Source organism: Coloeus monedula (genome assembly GCF_965178545.1).
Source record: "Coloeus monedula genome assembly, chromosome: 18".
Taxonomy (NCBI): Eukaryota; Metazoa; Chordata; class Aves; order Passeriformes; family Corvidae; genus Coloeus; species Coloeus monedula.
In genome coordinates, this window is record NC_138798.1 from 13,583,655 (window position 1) to 13,601,711 (window position 18,057).

An 18,057-nucleotide genomic window follows, 5' to 3' on the forward strand; every position below is an offset into this window, starting at 1 on the left:
GGCTTGTCCAGGAGGGATCCCGCTGCCAGAGCATTCCAGGTTTGGCTGGGCAGGGAGGTGGTGGGTCCAGATTTGCGAAGAGCACAGGCAGGAGCCAGCTACCTGCAGCCAAATCCCGCCTGGATCGCTCCCACCTCGGGATGTGATGGCAAATTGTCACGGGAGCATCAGCCCCATCCTGGGACCCAGCTCTGACAGGAGCAGGGACTGGATGGGACAGCAGCCTGGAAACAGTCTTGGCTGGAGCCTGGAGGAGCTCGAGGTCCAACTGAAGAATTGTTTTATCCTTCCAGGTGAGAGCCCTGGGCTTGCTGGAGAGCAGGAGCACAGGGCTTGGGCTGAGAGGATGTAGGATCAGCCCGGGTCCCATCCTCACTTCCACATGGAGGACAGGTGGCTCCTCTTTGGGAATGGCTGGGAGTCCCTGGAGCAAGGGAAACCCTGCCCCCAAGAAGGTGGGAAGTGGGGAACCCCCAGGGGCTGTGGGATGCTCTGGAGTGGGAGCTGTGCCTGCTCTCTCCAGGCTTGGATGTGCATCCCTGTGCCCCAGCCTGGCACAGGGGAAGAGCCCTGGGGAATGCTGAGGGGCTCCACTGACCGGGGAGGGACAATGGTTGCTCTGCTGATGGCAGCCAGGACCCACTCCCAGACACCTTCTGAGGCCACTGGCGCTGACAGATCGAGGAATTCCCACTCCCATCTCTTCCATGGATATTTTTCCCAATCAACATCAAAATCTTCGTGTTGATTGGAGCTGTGCTTTCATCAGCCCCCAGGCCTGTCCCTGCTCTGTGTGCTCCAGTCCTGGTGGGTTTTCCAGCTGATCCAGGAGGAATTGTTTTACCCAACACTCCCAAACTTCAGGGCTCCCCAGATCTAGCTTAAATTAGGTAGAGTTCTCTGGGCAAGCTCTGGAACCCGACTGTAAATGAAAATTCCAGTGTAAAACACGACAGCTGCAGCCTTTCCAAGCCCTTCCTTGCTCCCAAGGAGTTGAGCTGCTCTGGAAGCAGAAATTCTCGATACAGCCTGAAAGGAAAGAGCGGGATCATTCCCTGCTGAGCTCCAGCCCTGTCCAGGAGGAGGTGAGAGGCTGGCAAGGGGGATTCATTAAAATCAGGGTTTTCCCACAAAACCTGTGGGATGTGTGGCCGACGGGCTGAGCCGAGCATTGCCCGCAGGTTGTCGTGGATTCATGGAGCTGTGTAACTCCCGGGGGATGGAGGAGGCTGGGAATTGCAGGGTTTGTGGGGGGTGTGTTACAGCCATGTGTGTGGTGTGACAGGAGGTGTGACAATGCCATGGATCACCGGGGTGGGACACAGCCAGTGTGGGCTCATCCGTGGAAAAAGGCTGCGGGAGGAGGACACCAGAGCAGGATGGGGCTCAGGCTCCTTCCCACAGGGATGGCTGGTACCTGGATCCCAAGGCATGGACTCACTGTCCCCAGGGTGGGGGTGAGGAGCTGCTGCCCAATAGTGAAGCACGAGCCAAAGTGCCTTTGCTGGAGCAAGAGCAGGAGTAATTTATCGGGAAGCTTTTAGGGAAATGAGCGGCTGCTGGGCCCCTGCCAAGCGCAGCCCTGCTGGGCTCTGCCCGTGTCCTCTGGCAGCTCTTGCTGGGAGAGGGGGGACGGGAATAGGAGTGGGAATGGGGACAGGATGTGGACTGGGGTGAGGACGGGACAGAGAGGGAAGGAAAAAAGGATTGGAATAGGGGTAGAGATAGGGTCAAGGATGGGGATTGGGGAGGGGAGAGGGGCAAGGATGGAAATAAAATGGGAATAAGGATTGGGAGTGGTCAGGGATGAGGATGGGACAGAGATGGGGACAGAGATGAGGATGGGACAGCAGTGGGGATGAGAAGAGGGGAAAGGGACAGAGAGGAATGGAAATAAGGATGGGAGTGGGACTGGAGATGGGGTTGGGGGTGGAGACAGATTGCGACAGGGACAGGGATGGAAAGGGGACCGAGACAGGGATGAAGCTGAGCCCATCCCACACTTCTTGCGGCACAAGAGAGAGAAACAACCATTACCAACTTCTTCCTATCCCAGACACTTCCCAGAGCTGTGGAATTGCAGCCCTGCAGCCCCCGCTGGGTTTGCTGCCACCTTTGCTCCGTTGTCCCCGTGTCCAGAGACCCCGCGCTGGGTCCTGCTCCCTCTCCGCCCCTCCTCGCCCACGGCAGCCCCCACCTCCCGGCACATTCCCTTTGTTTTTCCCTTTCCTGGCGATCCCTTAATTGAATTATCCCGGAGCATCGCTGTTGCAGCAGCCGCAGCGATCCGTCCCCGCTGCGGCAGCGCAGGGACGCGGCTGGGACCCCTCTCCTGCTGCCCGCCTGCTCCGGGATCGGGAGCTGCCATTCCAAACCTGCCCGAAGAAATCCGTTCTCTCGATTCCCATTAAAATTAATTGAGCAGCTTTGAAACGCTGAGCTTGGGGGATGGCATTATTCCTTTTATCTATTTTTTTTCTTCTATGTTATTGTATTTTCTGGCAAATTAAATTGTCCTCGGTTTTTTTTTTTTTTTTTTTTTTGCTTCTCTTATGTTTATTCACAGTGTCTATAATAGACCTGGTTAAAAAAAAAAAAATATATATATATATATATATATATTCACATGTCTCCAAGGCCACGTGGCTCCTTTGGAAATGCCAGTCCATAAAAAATCCAAACTTTCTGCGGGGAGATGGATGAAATTTCATTACGGATGCGGAGCCTCCCGCACTTTGCGAGGCAGCCGGAATGATTTCATTGCCGTGGAGCACTTCCCATTTCCATTTCTCATTTGGACGTTCGCTTCAATTTGCTTGATAAATTAGAGAAGATCAAAAAAAAAAAAAAAAAAGCCCCCCCCAGACCCCAATCAATCAAATGCTGCCAATTCCTCCTGCCATCCCAAAAATGGGGTGTCCCCCCCGTGGTGCTGCAGGGTGGGGATTCCCATGCCAGTGCAAGGAAAAGTGGTTTCTGTGGGGAGGTGAAGGTGGAGATGTCCGAGCCCCGATGTCCTGGGATGGGCTCCTCCAGCCCCGTTCCCTGTGGGAAGTGCCCCATAATGGGGGAGCAGCAGCGGCTTTGCCCGATTCTCTGCCAGCCCCAAGCACTTCCCCTGGTTTTATTTATCCCTTTAATCTCTTTGCCATTAAAAATGCATCACTGGGGGCTCAGGGAGGGCGATCCATTAGGTGGGAATGGGCTCCCACAGCACACACGGACGTGAGGCCGTGAGATTCCCGATGTCCCTTTAGCATGGGGGGTCACACTGGGGCCAGGCCGCGGTGGTGTAAATCAGGAGTAACAGGGTGCTTCCCCCCCACCAGCCTTGGGGCAGGATCCCCAGCCCAGCCCAGGAATGGTGACCCCGTGGAGCCTCTCTGAGCGTCCCTGACAGATCCTGCTGGAATTACTGTTAATCTAGGTGGAAGCACTTCTGGGAAGGGGGTTGGGCTGAGCATCCTCCCTGTCGAGGCAAAGGGGCGTGAAACATCCATCAAACCCAACATAAAATATCAGGGCCTGAGACACGGAGAGGGGGATAAAACCACTTGGGTCCATGGGATAGGGCAGGACCTATAGCAGGATTCACAGCTGGAGTGGGGTGGGGGCATGGGAGTTGCTGGGAGGAGCCAGATCCCACTGCCCCAAAGTTTAGGGATGCTCCAGCCCCCGGGATTCTGGAGATCACAGCCCCCCAAACCAGTGCCCACCTGCCATGCCAGGAGGCCTCAGCAGCAGCCACAGGTGCTCCCAGGGCCCTACCCCATCACCCTCCACCCCAGCATCTCCAGGAGCCCACACTTCAGAAATCCCAGTTTTATTTCAGATCGGAAACAACCAACCAGGAAGAACAAAAAAAAAAAACAAACCCAAAAAACAACAAAAAAACCACCCCACCACCCCAAAACCCCCAAGAAACTCCAAAGGATGAGAAACGGCCCCAAATCCGAACCAGTCCGTGCCCAGGTGGGTGCTACATACAGGCTGGGGGGTTCCGGGGCGTGCGGGGCTCCCTGGCCTCGGGGTCGCTCCGGCTCTTCCCAAGGGGGGTCGGCTCAAAGTGCATCAAGCAGGAGGTCAGGAACGTCCCCGCACCGGGCAGGTGGGGAAACCGAGGCACGGCACGGGGCCGGGGCGAGGGGACGGGGAGGGGCTTCGGGTGGGGGGTTGGAATCCAGCCCTTGGCAGCCAAGTCCATGCAAACGCTCCCGGCTCTAGGAACCATCTCAGGCGCGTGTATTGCTTAGGGGATGATTTGGTTTATCCTAAATATGAGCTCTAACGCTAGATCGGAGAATCCGACGGGATCCGCCGCGGGAGGGACTCACGGGGCTCCATGCACGTCACATGCACTCACGGGGCGGTTTTTGGCTGGCGAGGGGGGGTCGGTGTGTCGGTGTCGGTACCGAAGTCTCCGCGCTCTGCGCACAGCAGCGACGGCAGCGCCCGGCACGGCAGGGCCCCGGCGCGGCTCCGTCCCCTCGGCTGCCGCCCTCCCAGGGGCGGGTCACGTCTCTGGGCCACAGATGGATGTACATCGAGATATTTATAGATATTTATAGGTGTCTTCTCCTCGCTGTCGCTGCGGGGTCTCCGCGGCGGGGGAACCCCGTTACTTCATCCCGCTGCGCAGCACCTGGTTGGCGGCGATGAGCATCACGCTGATGATGAAGGCGATGGCGAAGGCGCAGATGAGGCTCTTCCGCACGCAGGTCTGGCGGATCTGCTGGCTGGAGCAGGCTGGGGGTGGGACAAACACCGCGTTACCCCAGTCCCAGATACACCCTCCCCGTGGCACGGATACCTGGTGCCATCCCCGTGGCGTTTGGCATCCCCGCGGGGGGGTTGGCATTCCCGGTGCCCGGCACTCACTCTCCACGTCGACGGGGCACTCCTCGGCCGTGCCCATGTGGCTCTCCTCCTCCGTCATGATGATGTTCTCGATGTCCTTCATGGACAGGTGCTCGCAGAAGGTGTCGTACAGCAGCCGCTTCAGCTCGTCCACCGTCAGCTTCTGCATGTCACACTGCGGGCACCGGGCATCGGGGTGACCCCACGGCTGGGGGCACAGCGGCCTCTGAGGTGTCCCAGCACCCTTGGGAGTTTTGGGAGGATCTCCCTAGAGTTGTCTGGAAAGGCCTGGTGTCCTGGTGACCCCCAGCAGAGCAAGGGGCACCCAGTGGGGGCTGGCATCAAATGTGGCCTGTCCGTGCCAGGGGCAGAGGAGCTCAGAGGGGTGCACCGCGGCCCTGACCCTGATCCCGATCCTGACCCTGACCCCAGACTGGACCTTGACCCCAATCCTGATGTGAACCTGTTCCTGACCCTCATCCTGACACTGGCCCTGACCCTGACCAAAATCCTGACCCTGGCCCCAACATTAAACCTGATCCCAACCCTCATCCTAACCCTGACTCCAACCCTAACCCTGATCCTAAACCTAGCCCTAACCCTGACCCTTAAACCAGTGCTGACTCTGACTGTAAGGCTTATACTAACCCTAAACTGCAGCCTGAACCTGAGCTTGTCCCTAAACTTAACCCTAATCTTAAACTATGCTAATCCTGACTCTTAAACCAACCCTAATCTCGTCCTTGACCCAGAGCCTGACTTTCACCCAGCCTAACCCCAACTGCAGCCTTGACCCTGATCGTAACCCTGACCCCAACCCCAACCTTGGCCCCAACCCTGAGCTGTCCCCGCTGCTCTTGGTGCGGGTTTTGGGGCACCATCCCCGGGAGGGGACTGGGGGTGTCCCTACACTCCCATGGGGGCTGGGGGTGTCCCTGTGTTCCCGTGGGGCTGGGGGTGTCCCTACCTTCCAGAAGACGGTGTCGAAGTCGGTGCCGTGGAACTTCTCTGGGATGCCCGAGGTGGAGAGCTTGGGCCCCAGTAATGTCACAAACTCCTCGAAGTCCACCTGCCCATCACCTGTGGGACACAGGGGTGGGTGTCACCCCCTGCCTGGGCACAGGGCACGTGGGACACTGCCCCTCCCAGAAGAGGCCCCATGGGTGGTCACAGAACCCCAAAACCAGTTGGAGACCTGAAGACCAGCTGGGAACCTTCAGCAAAGTCAGGGAACTTCCAGCTTTGACCGGGATGCCCGACACCGGATGGGATCCCCAGGACCCCAGCGCCAACTGGGGACACCCAGTGTGGGCTGGGGACACCCTAACACCACCTAATCCCCCCACAATGGGATCTGGGACCCCAGTGCTAGCTGGGGAAACCCAACACTACCCAGGACCCCGAGCATGAGCTGGGCCCCCAATTCCAGCTGGGACCTCAATGCCATCTGGAGGCCTCCCAGGGCTAGTTGGGGACCACAAGTGTTGGCTGAGAACCCCCAAAACCAACACTGCATGGGGACCTCCAGCAAAACGTGGGGTCCCCAACACCAGCTGGGATGCCAAACACTGGCTGGGGTCCCCAGTGCTGGATGGGGGCTCTCAGTGCCATCTAGGGACCCCCCATGTTGGCTGGGGACCCCCAAAGCCTTTTGGGCCCCCTTCCAATGTGGCCTGGGGACACTCAGTGTCACCTGGAGCCACCAGTACTGGCTGGGGAAGCCCAACACCATCCAGGACTGTGAGCAACAGTTGGACCCCCAGTTCCAGCCGGGACCCCAATTCCAGCCGGGACCCCGGTGGTGGCTGTGACCCTGGGGGTGCTTGGTGGCTGTCCTGGCCGTGTCCCCTGGCACTGGGGGACGCTGGCGTGGGGCTGTCAGGCCAGCACTAACGATGAGTAATGAGGGGAGCAGCGCCTTGGCAGCGCTGCCGGAAAGGCTTTTAAATGGGGGAAAAAAGGAAAAGCAATAAATTAAGGAGCTCTTTCAGGTCCCGATGGGCGCGGGAGAGGTGGGGACAGGGTCAGGGTGGCAGCGAGTGCTGGAGGGTGATGGGTGCTGAGGACACGACCCAGGGTGCGGGATCCACTCCTGGGTGCGGGATCCACCCCTGGGTGCGGGATCCAGCCCCGGCAGCGCGGTCCCGGCAGGTTTAACGATCCCACAAGCATCCAGGATCCTTAAATCTGCCCAAACAAAGCTGCAGTGGCAATGATGATGATGATGGATGAGCAGAAGGCTCCAGCAGGAGGCAGAGCCTGGGTCAGGCTCGTCCCACATCCCGTGTCGTGTCCAGCATGCGGGGTGGAAATACGGGAGAATCGGCTCTTTCTCTCAACGGGGGGTCCCATGCCTGTCCCCATCCCGGAGTCCCGGGGTCCTACCGTCCATGTCGAGGCGCTGGATGATGACCTCCAGCTCCACCTCGTTGGGCATGTACCCCAGGGAGCGCATGGCCGTGCCCAGCTCCTGCTTGGAGATGAACCCGTTGCCATCCCGGTCGAACACCTTGAAGGCTTCCCGGATCTCTGTGGGGGGAGCAGGGATGAGTCCGGCTGCGCTTCCCCCTCCAGCACCCACAGAAGCCCTGTGGGGATCCCACCTCCCCCTCCTGCCAGCATGGAGCGCCTTCCCAGCCTCCCCAGAAGGGTCCGGCCTCCCCAACAGACCCCAAATCTTTCCTCCAATTCCAGTCACCCGCTCGCAGCACCCACCCTGCCCTTGCTGCCGCCACAGCCGAAACCGCGGCATTCTGCCCTAAAAACACATTCCTTGGGTGTGCCTGAGCTTGGGGTGCCACCAGGTGGGCACTGCAGTCGGGGGCATCCCCACGGTGCCGCAGCATCCAGTCGGGAGCACCTCTGAGGATCCGTGGGGGGCTGGGGACTGTCCCCATCCCAGGGTCCCGGGGCTGCACCCCCATCCCGGGACCACGGGGTGGGATTGTGCCCCATCCCATGGTCTTAGGGTGGGTCTGTGCCCCCATCCTGGGGTCCAGGGGTGGGTGCTGGAGCTGTGCCACACTTCACCCCCAAAAAATCCCAAATCTTGACGGAATTGCTGCAGTGTTCAGCCCTGTTCGGTGCAGAGGAGGATGGAAGCGGGAGGTTTGGGGGTTTCTGGCTCAAAATGAACCCCTGGGATGTGGGGGAAGATCCCTGTGGAGTGGCTGGGAGAGGCTGCAGGGAAACTGAGGCACAGCCTGAGTCCATTGACTCCATCCCACCTCCTGCTGCACTCAGGGCTCTGCTCCTTTTTGGGGCAGTTTCTGGCTTTTTGATGCCACCTGATGTGGAGCTGGAACCAGGCTGATGTAAAAGAAGGAGCAGGGAATTGGGACTGGGGGACAGTGGGAAGCCAGGCCAGGATGTTGGTACCTCTTCCTTCTCTGTGTGGCTGCCAGAGGGATTTGTGCTGGAGGATCCCAGTGGGAGAAATGGGCTGTGAACTTTGGGTTTGGGGGGAAAAACCCATATTGGGTCATGGTACCGACCCCCAGTGCTGGGGGACATCCCTGCCTGGATGGTGTCACATCAGTGATGTCTTCAAGGTGTTTTGGGGGAGTTTTGGGGGATTTTGGCCCATCAATCTAACCATCTCCATGGCCAGTGTCCCTGCCTGGGCAGGGAGATCCTCCAGCTTCTCCCCGTGCTCCTGGGAGGCCCTCATTATGCTCCAAAATTCACCCTTCAAGGATTCTCATCCCAAAGAACTCGAAGGTGGCTCCTCATCAGATGGTTTGGGGTGTTGGGGGACAGGCAGGGACGTGTCCTGGCAGTGGCCAGAGCGGGATCCCAGCTCCCCACTGAGCACCCCCTGCCCCAGCTGTGCCCTGTCTGCTCAGCCCCAAGTGTGAGGCCTTGCCAGGGTGTCACAGGTGTCCCCCAAACTGAGGGGACAGGGGGAGGTAGGAGCAGGGGGAGGTAGGAGCAGGTGGGTGGCTGGCACCTTGTGGGGTCCCCTTGGGGCACCCAGTGCTGCCATCGATCCCCATGGCCACAGGTGGGTGCTGGGGTGGGAACACCGCACTGGGACCCCGGGGACTCGGTGAACTGGGACAACAGCCGGTGCAGGGACACGGGGAGTGGGCACATGGACAGCACAGAGGGGTGTGAACACACAGAGACACACGGATACACACAGGGACACACACAGGGACACACACAGGGACACACACCCCACTGCAGCGGGGCCGGGACACACCGGCAGTGACACCCACCTGTGTGTGCACACACGGACACGCACACACTCCTCGTGGTGATGTCACACACCAACACCTGCACGGATGTGCCCGTGTGTGCGAACACACACACACACACACACACACACACCACCCCTTGCACTGACGCTGGGCACGCACACACAGGGACACAACCAGAACCACGTCACGGTGACGCTGCACCCCTGTGTGCACACCCAAACGCATTTCAGTGATGCCTGTGAGTGTGCAAACACACCCCCAACACCTTGGAGCGATGTGCTCGTGCACACACACGGGCCTGCACTCACAACCCCCTTACAGTGGTGTGTGTGTGCATGGATGCAACACACACCAACAGCTCGCAGCGATGCTGTACCTGTGTGCACACACATGGACACACACCCACACCCTACAGCGATGCTGTACCTGTGTGTGCACACACACTGACATCTCACAGCGATGCTGTACCTGTGTGTGCAAACACACCCACACCTTGCAGCGATGCTGTACTTGTGTGTGCACACACCCACACACAGACACCTCACAGCGATGCTGTACCTGTGTGCACACACACTGACATCTCACAGCAATGCTGTACCTGTGTGTGCACACACACTGACATCTCACAGCAATGCTGTACCTGTGTGTGCACACACACCAACGCCTCATAGTGATGCTGCACCTGTGTGTGCACACACTGGCACCTTGCACAGCTGCACTTGTGCATGTGCACAAACGCACAAACACGCTGCACTGAGGTACTTGTGCACACACACACACACACTGTACTTGTGCACACACATGGACACGCACAGCCACGATGCAGTGCTGCTGTACTGGTGAGTGCACACACCAACACCTGGCACAGCTGCACTTGTGCACGCACACACAACCCCCCTGCAGTGACATCCCTGCGCCTGCACACCCACAGCCCTTGCAGCGGTGCTGCACTTGTGCACACACACACACACACACGCATGCACACGCACAACCACGTCACGGCGATGCTGCGCTGGTGTACACAGACACACAAACACCATGCACAGCTGCACCTGAGCGTGCACAGACACAACCCCGCTGCAGCGATGCTGTGCTTGTGTTCGCACACACACACACCCCAGCACGTTGCAGCGATGCCGGGCTTGTGCACAGGCACACAAACACCCTCTGCAGCAGGGCTGTGCGTACAAACCCGTCCTGCTGGGACGCCGAGCGTGTGCACACATGCACACAAACACCTCCTGCAGCGAGGCGGTGCATGGGCACACACACGTGCTGCAGTGACACAAACACTGGCACAGCCACAGAGGCTGGCACGGCCACGCACACACTGACACTGGCACAGCCACACGCACAGAGCCGCCCTGCAGCGAGGCCGTGCGTGTGCACACAGATGTGTGAGCGCACAGATGCGGGAGCACGCGGTGCAGGGGGTGTGACACGCCTGTGCACACACACACAGCCCCTGCAGTGAGGCTGTAACAGGCACGTCAGCGCACACGCACAGCCTGCAGAGCTGCACACACACACACACACACACACAGAGCCCTTGCACACCGGTGGGAGCGCCTGCTCGGGGCTCCCGCATGGATTTTGGGGGTGCCCTCACCCCCAGCCCTGTCGCTCCCTGCCTCAGTTTCCCCACGGGGATGCCGGGGGCTCCAGGTTTGGTGCTGGGCCAAGGGTGCTCTCCCCAGGCAGAGTGGGGACGTGGGTGAGGTCACCCCCCCGTGGCTCAGTTTTCCCCCCGCTGCCGGGTCTGGAGCGGGGGGTGCTGCACCCCTCTGCCCCACGCTCCCCAGGGATACCCCAAAGCCGGGGACCGCCAGTGCCCGTCCCGCCGCCCCGGCAAACTTTTGGGGTGGAAAAAGCCATTCTGGTGGCAGCGAGCGAGCTGAGCTCGGCCCCTCTCATCGCACGGGTGGGCAGAGCCCCGCCGGCCGCTCCTCCCGGCCGGAGTCCGGTGACACCGGGACTGCGTGGAGCTGCCGTGACCCGGGGGGTGACACGGGTGACAGCCACCCCTCGGGTCCCCCGCGCCACCAGCCACTGTCATATTATGACAGCGGGGAGGGGGTGACCCCGCCGCGCCGCGGAGGGGGAAACCGGCCCCCCGCCACTACCGCCGGTGCCTGCTGTGTCATATTGCCACAACCGGGGACCCGGGACCCCCGCACGCCTCCCCCTTCAGCTTTCCTTCCTCTCCTCCTCCTTCTCCTCCTCCTCCTTCTCCATCCATCCGCATCCCGCTCGCCCTCAGCCTCCCCACGGCGCCGGGGGAACGCGCACCCCGACTCCGCCACAGCCGCATCCCACGGGATGGACTTCCCAGTCCTCCAAACCTCCTCACCCCACAACCCCACGGGATGCCCCCCTCAGCCCCCCCGATCCCCAGCCCCGGCAGCCCCCCAAACCTGCTCACCCTCCAGCTCATCCTCGGGGATCTCCACGGGGCGCTGCTCGGCGAGGATGTTGGGGACGGTGTAGATCCCCCGGTACATCAACGCCGCCGTCACCGGGTGGAAAGGCATCTTCGGGGCTCCCCAAAACCCAAAGTTTAAACCCAAATCTCGTCGGGTAGAGGGGGGGTTCCCCCCGGTCGGTGCCGCCGGACGCTAAACACAAGTTGCCGGTACCCGCCGCCCCCCGCCCGGTACCCACCGGCCAGGGGGGGCCGGGGCGGGCGGGCGCTCCCCGTCCTCCGGGGCCGGCGGCGGGACGGGGCTGGCGGCGGAGCCCCTCACCGTGGAGTCAGGGCGCGGGGGGGCTCCGCTGGGGGCGGCCCGCTTCCCCCGCGCACATGCCCTCCCGAAGTGGAAACGGGAGGTGAAAGCATCCAAGCCCCGGTTAAATCCCGGTGGAAGCGGCGGCGGCGGCGGGGGGGACGGGGCTGGCCATACCGCTCAGGGCCCCCCCTCCGCCCGGAGCCCCCCCACCTCCGCCCGGGGCCCCCCTTCCGCCGGCCCCGGGCCGCTCACAGCCCCCGGGGAGCCGCTGCCACCGGGCTACGCTCCCCGGTGGGGCCCGGCATGGCGGGGCCGAGGCTGAAGGCGGCCTCTTCGTCTTCCTCCTCCCTCCTCCTCCTCCTCTTCTTCCTCCCCGCCAAGTGTCCCGGGCAGGCCGGGGCTCGCTGCCGCCGCGGTTCAGCCCCCGCCGCGCTCCCGCCGCCCCCCCGCCGCCGCCGGCAGCCGGAGCATCCTCGGCCCCGGCCCCGGGAAGCGGCGGCGGAATCCGGGGAGCGGCGGCGCCGGGTGGGTTTTGAACGGTCCCGCCCGGGAAATGGGGCTGGGGGCGGGGGGGAGGTGGGGCCTCCCCCCGGGGGGGCGGCGAGGGGGGGCAGTGCGGCAGTGAGGGGGGAGCGTCCCGGGCCGCAGGGAGGGGGGAGTGGGAGATGTTGGTACCGCGGGGGTGCTCGGGGGGTGCTGGGGGTCTGCAGGCAGGGCTGGGGGTCCCCGTGGCACCCCCTGTCCAGGCAGGCGTCACCCCGGGGTCCCCACACGCAGCACCCCATGGCCGGGCGGTTGTCACCCCGAGGTCCCCACACATGACACCCCAGGGTGCCACCACCCCCAGGTCCCCGCACATGGCACCCTGGTCGAGGGGCAGTCACCGTCCCAGGGTCCCTGCAGGTTCCTGGGACTGTCGTCATCCCTAGAAGCCATCATCTGCATGTGGCACCCACACCCAGACGTTCGCCACCCCCAGGTCCTTGCACGTGGCACCCCGGGCTGTCACCACACCGCTGTCCCCGCGCATGGCATCCCATGCCTGGGCAGTTGTCACCCCAGTGTCCCCGCACTTGGCACCCCAGGCTGCCACCACCCCAAAGTCCCTGCCCGTGCCACCCTGGGCTGGCCATCACCCCGAGGTCTCCGGAGTGCTGTGGGGTGACAGGGACCCCAGGGCCGGGCCTCCTGCTCCCACAGCTGGGAAGAAATGAGCCATAGAAGAGGCAGGAAGCAGGGCCAGGAGCAAAGCCCTCTGTCCTTGTCACCTTTTCCAGTCATCCTCTGCTTCCCCCCAACCTTGATCACATTTTTCACCTTATTTCTCACTTGGACATTGATTAATCACAGTTGGGCTCCTGCACCAGTGCAGGTCCCCACCGTGCCACGTCCCCACGGCACCCGTGTCCCTGTGACATCCCTGCGCTCAGGCACATGGCAAGGGATGCTTCCAGGACCTGGCACCTCTCCTGCCATCTCCATCAGGCTCTCAAATCCTGCTGTCCCCCTTCCCTGGGCTGGGTGTCCCAGCAGACCCCGGCCCGCTGGGAGATGGAGGTCACAATGTCCCCCGTGTCTCCGTGGCGTCTCTGGAGGAGGGGACAGTGGCACAGGGGGGCTGCCAAAGGCTCCTGCTCTGCACGTTTGGAGATGCTGTGGTGGGAGGGAAGGGTCTGGGGGCCGGAGGGATGCGGTTCCCAGAGCTGGAACAGAGTGGGAGAGAGAAAAGGGGAACAGTTGGCACCTCCCAGGTTCTCACCGGACACCAAGGATGCGTCAGAGCGATGGGGAAACTGAGGCACGGCTGGACCCACTCCAGATGTGCCTCTCACCTGGGCACCGTCACAAGAACCCCGAAAATCTTGGAATAGGATTCCTGCTGCTCCAACCAACTGCTTCACTAAGCCCCCCCTCGCCTCCTGCAGTCGCCGCGGACACGTGCTCAGCCTCATCCAATTCACCGCTGCCGGGAATTTTCGGGCTGCTCCAACCTCCTGCGTGCTGAACCCTCCATCTCCCGGCGGAGCAGCCAGGACCCCGCTCCGGGGCTCCCAAAGCCCGGCGCTGCCTCCCGCCAGCGCTGCCGCCGCTGGATGTAACCAGCTGGGGTCCCCTTTAAGCTATTTTTTAGTTGGGAGAAATTTCCCTCTCCGGCAGCAGAAAACCGCCACGGCCGCGCTCCGGAGAGGGGGATTTCAGGGATGAGCAATTCCCGGTGCTGTGGGGTCCCAGCTCCCAGGGCAGGCTCGTTCCTCCCCGGGGAGTCCTGGTTTGGGGGGTGGATTTTTCCAGCTCTGCTAAAATTCCCTTCTCCCCCGGAGGTGGGGATGGGCTTGGGGCACATGGATCTGTGTCCCCCGGGGAGTCTCCAGTGTTTGATACTGCGGTTGAGACCCCAGCACTCGAAGGGGGAAATGCTGATAATAACAAGTGGCTTTTGAGGAGAAACAAACCCAAAAAAGCAAAGCCTGATTGAAAATCTCCTCTTTTTTTTTTTTTTTTTTTTTTAACAGATCAATTTGCTCTTCGATGTTAACGAAGTTCCCTCCCAATTAATTCTCCAGAGGCCCTGGGATGGAAACTCATTAATTTCTCACCACCCAAATCCCAGCAGGAATAACAGGGCCAGGTTCTGGGCTTTTCCCCTCAAATCCCCAGCGGAGCTCCCTGTGCAGCGCCAGGGACCTGTTGGAGCCGCCTTCCCAAAGGAATGAGGGCCTCCGGTCATCCCGGCTCCCGCTCCCTGGGGATGGGGGATGGGCAGGCGGCACAGGGCGGGGGGAGGAGAATTAAGTGGCTTAATTGCGTTTGAAGCCCTGATTGGGTTTTCGTTCATTAGGGATCGGAGCTCTCTCCGTGTTTCCCGGAGCCCGGCTCAGCCGCACTGCTCCCTTCCGCCCGGGATGGAGGCTGGGACGGTCCGTGCTGGCTCCCTCTGTCCCTGGGCCGAATCCCCTCACTGATTTTGTGCGGAGAAGCTCTGGGATTTCCTCGGAGCTCAGCCCTAAAACGATGGGGTGGAGGCAGCGGCGTCCCAGGGATTTCAGGTAAAATCCCAGCCACAGCCGCTGGGATGTTGGGAATGTTCCTCTTCGCAATTCCTCCGTTATTTGGGAATCCTTTCCACAATTCCCCCTTTATTTTACCCGGGGCTCGGGCCAGCCTTGCCAGCTCTCAAGTGCCACCTCTCCCCTCTGTCCCTTTGTCCCTCTGGAGACAGCAGCACTTTCCCAACACTCCCAGGTGTTTTCCTAATTAGCTGATCCCACTAACGAGGCTGGTGGGATCCAGGCCTGGTGGTGCGTGGTTTATTTGCAGCTTCAGAGCGATCTCACTGCCAAGGGCCCTCGCTCTGGGTTCACATCCCAACACCAACATCCTTATTTCTGTCAGGGATTTGAGGGCATGGAATGGAAAAGGGCTGAAGTGGCTCTGGCACAGGGACGGGACTGATTGAGCTTTAATTAATCTGCTCCTCGTTTATCCCTCCCGTGGCAGCGCTGAGGGGCCCTTCTGGCTCCCCCCTGCCCTCTGCCCAGCCAAGACTCCTGGGCTCCTTCCTGCCTGAGGGATGAGGTGGGATGGGGTGAGGATGAGGACTGGGATGGGATGAGGATTAGGATGGGATTGGGATGAGGTGGGGTAGGATGGGATGAGATGGGGAATGAGGATGTGGATGGGATGAGGATGAGGATGGGATGAGGATGAGTATTGGGATGGGATTGGAATGGAATGAGATGGGGATGAGAATGGGCATAGGATGAGGATTGGGATGGGGATGACATAGGGATAGGGATAGCAATGGGATGAGGATGGTGAAAGGGATCCCTCACAGGAGTGGGGAGGGGAAGGGGTGAGGATGGGATTGGAGATGGGATGGGGATGCCCCAAAGCCATGGGAAAGCTGACAGGGATGAGGAAACTTTACAGCTGGGGACGGAACAAACCTGTGCTGGGTGCCCTCAAATCCCCCAGGACAACCCCAGGGACCTCCTGGCAGCCTGAGGGGGTTGGGATGGGATTTGGCACCAGAGCATCCTCCAGACACTCCCATCGCTCCCCCGGGCACCGGGAGGGGACGTGAGCGCCCCGGGGGTGTCGTTGTGACATTTTAAAGTCCCTGGCACCGAGCCCTCGGAGGCGCCGGAGGCATCAATCTCCCGGGGCCGTGCTGTCAGGTGGGTATTTAGTGAAATGTTTCCTAAATGAACGCTTGATGGGAGAAGAGGGATGGCTGCAATGTTCCGAGCCGCAAGGTTATCCCGGCCGCCGGCTGCCAGCTCCCAGCGCCCGCTGGAAACCCAGGAAGGGCAGAGGAGAGAGCCCCTGGGGAGGGGTCAGCAGCCGCCTCCCCGCGTGGCCGTGACTTTTCCCACACTGGGATGCACTTGGGAACAAATCCCACCCGTGATGGGGAAACGCCGGGCGCGGCTCCAGGCAGCCGGTGAGGTGGGGAGGGAAGGGGGAATGGGAAAAGCTCAGAGAGCTCCGCTGAATGTGGGTTCTGAAGGGGGGAAATAGCCCTGCCATGGGAGGAGGCAAGAATTCTGCTTAGGGGGAATTTTTCTTCAGGGAAAAATGGGAAAAATTGAGATGAGCCTGTTCTTAGCACCCCTCCGAGCAGATGCAGCCCGGGATGCCGCTGGCAGCGGTGACTCCGCTTGCTCCTGCCAGGAGACGGAGCAGGAAACAACTCCCAGAGACCTCAGTCAAAGACCCTCAGACTCATTAACAGCATCAGAAGCAATGTTTTGGACATCACAGCCTGCCCAGGAAGGAAAGTTGGAGCACAGGGTGGGATCTGGCTTTCCAGGAGGAAAGGTGGTGGCTCCTGCACACCGGTACCCCCAGGACACCGGGCCTGGCTCTGCTCCCATCCCGCTGCTGGTGCAGAGCAACAGGAGACATCGGCTCCACCTCTCTGGGATGCTGTGACCTGTTGCAGGGGGATGCCCTGTGAAGCCAGAATCCAGTGGTACCCAGTGCCAGGATGGCCAGAAAGGGGCAGCGGGCACATCCCTGCGGGGCTCTGACAGCGCCCAGTCCCTGAGGCCGAGCAGAAGGTGATGGCAGTGGGACTCCCACATTCCTGCTCCCGATCTGACCCCAGGGCAGGGATGGCAGCACCCCACCGCCTGGTCCTGCTCCCTGCCATGATCCCACACCCAGAACCCCACACTGGGCTCCAGGGATTCACCCTCTGCTCGCTGGGAGCTGGAGCAGCTCCACATCCGTTTGATTCCATAACATCCATGTATTATCCCTTCCCGGGGCTGAGTGGGCAGCTCCGGTCCCAGCCAGGGGTTCCGGCTCCGCAGCTGTGGCTTCCCTGCACAATGAATCCCTGATTAACCTGGCAAAACACACGGAGCTTGCCAGGTCTCCGTGGGGAGCGGGGTGGCCCTGGGTGCCAGTCCCCCTCGAGGCTGCCTCTCCGCTCCCTTCTCCCTCTTAAATTCATTTCCTTCCCCTTTTTTATTCCTGGACGACAAAGGTGGAGGGACGCAGCCGGCAGCGCCGTGCCAGCCATCAGCGGGGATGGATGAGGATGGATGAGGAGGGATGAGGATGGATGGGGATGGCGGGGACAGCGCCGGGCTGGCAGCTGGCAGCCGAGGGGGAATAAGGCCCCCGTGTCCTCAAGGCACCGTCCGAAAAGAGCAGGATCCTGCCGGCTGCGACCCCTGGGAGCAGCGTTTTACCCCCTCACCTGCCGGGACCAGAGGGTGCCCTGAACACCCCGGGGTGCCTGCGGGCAGGGATGGGGGGTCCCGTGGGCTGGTCCCCCCAATTCCCACCGCTGTTGGGTGGGCAGTGGGTGACCCCGCAGAGCCGCTGAGGTGCCCTGGTCCCCCCAGCTCCACCCGACCTTGTGGTGGCCCATGGCCAAGTGCAACCATGCCGTGCCCTTGTGCTCGAACCCTTCCCTCATGTACACCCCCCCACACACACGTGCAGGAGCCCCCCAGCCCTGCCCGGGCTTTGTCAGTGTCCCCCTGTCCCCACAGTGACCCCCTCCCTTGTCCCCCTGAGGCACCCGGGGCTGGGCAGCACCCCGGGGTGCAGGGGGACAGCGGGAGGGTGACAGAGCAGCAGCCCATGGGTGTGGGGAGGCCACACCAGCAGTCCCCGGGCTGCACAGCCAAGCCAGAGCCATCCCTGCCTCAGTTTCCCCATCTATCCCGTCTGCTCATTCCAAGCTCTTTTCCTGCAGGAGTTGCTGGCCAAAGCTGTGCATGTTTGGGGGGGCTCTGAACCGGCACCCTGAATCC

At 61.4% G+C, this 18,057-nt stretch overlaps 1 protein-coding gene across 1 annotated transcript; it reads right to left on the reverse strand.

Moving 5' to 3' along the window:
• Positions 1-4,618: 4,618 nt before the first annotated feature.
• CABP7 (calcium binding protein 7) lies at positions 4,619-11,590 on the reverse strand (the record flags this gene model as incomplete). Its single annotated transcript, XM_082293734.1, has 5 exons — positions 4,619-4,746; positions 4,879-5,032; positions 5,825-5,937; positions 7,243-7,386; positions 11,482-11,590. 5 exons carry the CDS (start codon positions 11,588-11,590, stop codon positions 4,619-4,621), a joined length of 648 nt encoding a protein of 215 aa, XP_082149860.1.
• Between the last annotated feature and the right edge of the window lie 6,467 nt (positions 11,591-18,057).